This window comes from Entamoeba dispar, genomic scaffold (genome assembly GCF_000209125.1).
Source record: "Entamoeba dispar SAW760 scf_1105229458955 genomic scaffold, whole genome shotgun sequence".
Taxonomy (NCBI): Eukaryota; Evosea; order Mastigamoebida; family Endamoebidae; genus Entamoeba; species Entamoeba dispar.
This window is the reverse complement of record NW_001853451.1, coordinates 1-1011: the sequence shown is the minus strand read 5'-3', so window position 1 is coordinate 1011 and position 1011 is coordinate 1. Positions and strand designations below refer to the sequence as shown.

Below are 1011 nucleotides of genomic sequence, written 5' to 3'. Positions count from 1 at the left end.
TTATATTCATTTCAATATTAAATGTTTTACTTCCAGTTTTTGATTTAGCATTTTTAACAATAATTGAACGTTGAATTGATAAAATTAGATTATCACATAATATCCCTAATGGATTATTAATATATTCATAATCATTATTATTAATTAAATAAAACATTCCTTTAAGATCCCAATTCATTATTGATCTGCTTAATATTGATGAAATATAATTCATGAATGCTTGTACATAATAATTAATAGAATACTGAATAGAGTTATAAATATTTTTAAAGTTGGTACTAAGAATTTGAACCAATTTTTGCATTCTTTTATTTATTCCATTATCGTCATCATTATTAATCAATGTATTTAGATAATTTTTAACTTGATTTGAAATAGAGTCATGTTTAAAATCTTGTATTGAATCAGGAATAGGAACATAAATTAATTGATTATTAATATACCAAGTATTAGGTATGTTATTTATATTTTGCATAAGATGTTCTAAATATTGTCTAGTTTTAGTATATTTCATTGTGTTTAAATAACTAAGAGTATCAGTCTTATCATTTTGTGTTAATTGTGATGAAGTACCATTTGTTTGATTTTGACTAGGTGATTGTGGAATTGTTGTAATTGATGAAGTATCTTTAGTTGTTTCTTCTTCCATAGTGTTTGATTGATTTTGATGTTGAATAGTTTCAACTGACATGGTATTTATTAAATAAATATTTTTAGTTTAGATGATTATTAAGTTCATCTTAAAACATCATATTAATGAGTAATCAAAGATATTTAACAATCACAAGAGAAAATACATCTCCAAATATAACAACAGGGAAATGGAAAGTGAATTTACCATGGGAATTTATTACTTCTGAAAATTATCCTAAAACAATAGAAGTATTGAATTTTGTTTATTTTAATTTGAATGGTCAATTAGATATTGGTGTTAGTTGTCATGGTTCATTTAATTATGATTCACCTGAAAATGATCAAATGATATGTTTTTCACATATGGAAATATGACAC

At 22.9% G+C, this 1011-nt stretch overlaps 1 protein-coding gene across 1 annotated transcript, besides 2 other annotated features; it reads right to left on the bottom strand.

The window, feature by feature from the left end:
- Positions 1-92: 92 nt before the first annotated feature.
- Positions 93-691, bottom strand: EDI_175250 (uncharacterized protein; the record flags this gene model as incomplete). The annotated part of the gene is made up of 2 exons (XM_001735174.1): positions 93-105; positions 156-691. 2 exons carry the CDS (start codon positions 689-691, stop codon positions 93-95), a joined length of 549 nt encoding a protein of 182 aa, XP_001735226.1.
- Positions 113-154: a sequence feature (AT_rich).
- A 2-nt stretch (positions 692-693) lies between the features above and the next one.
- Positions 694-716: a sequence feature (AT_rich).
- The last annotated feature ends 295 nt before the right edge of the window (positions 717-1011 follow it).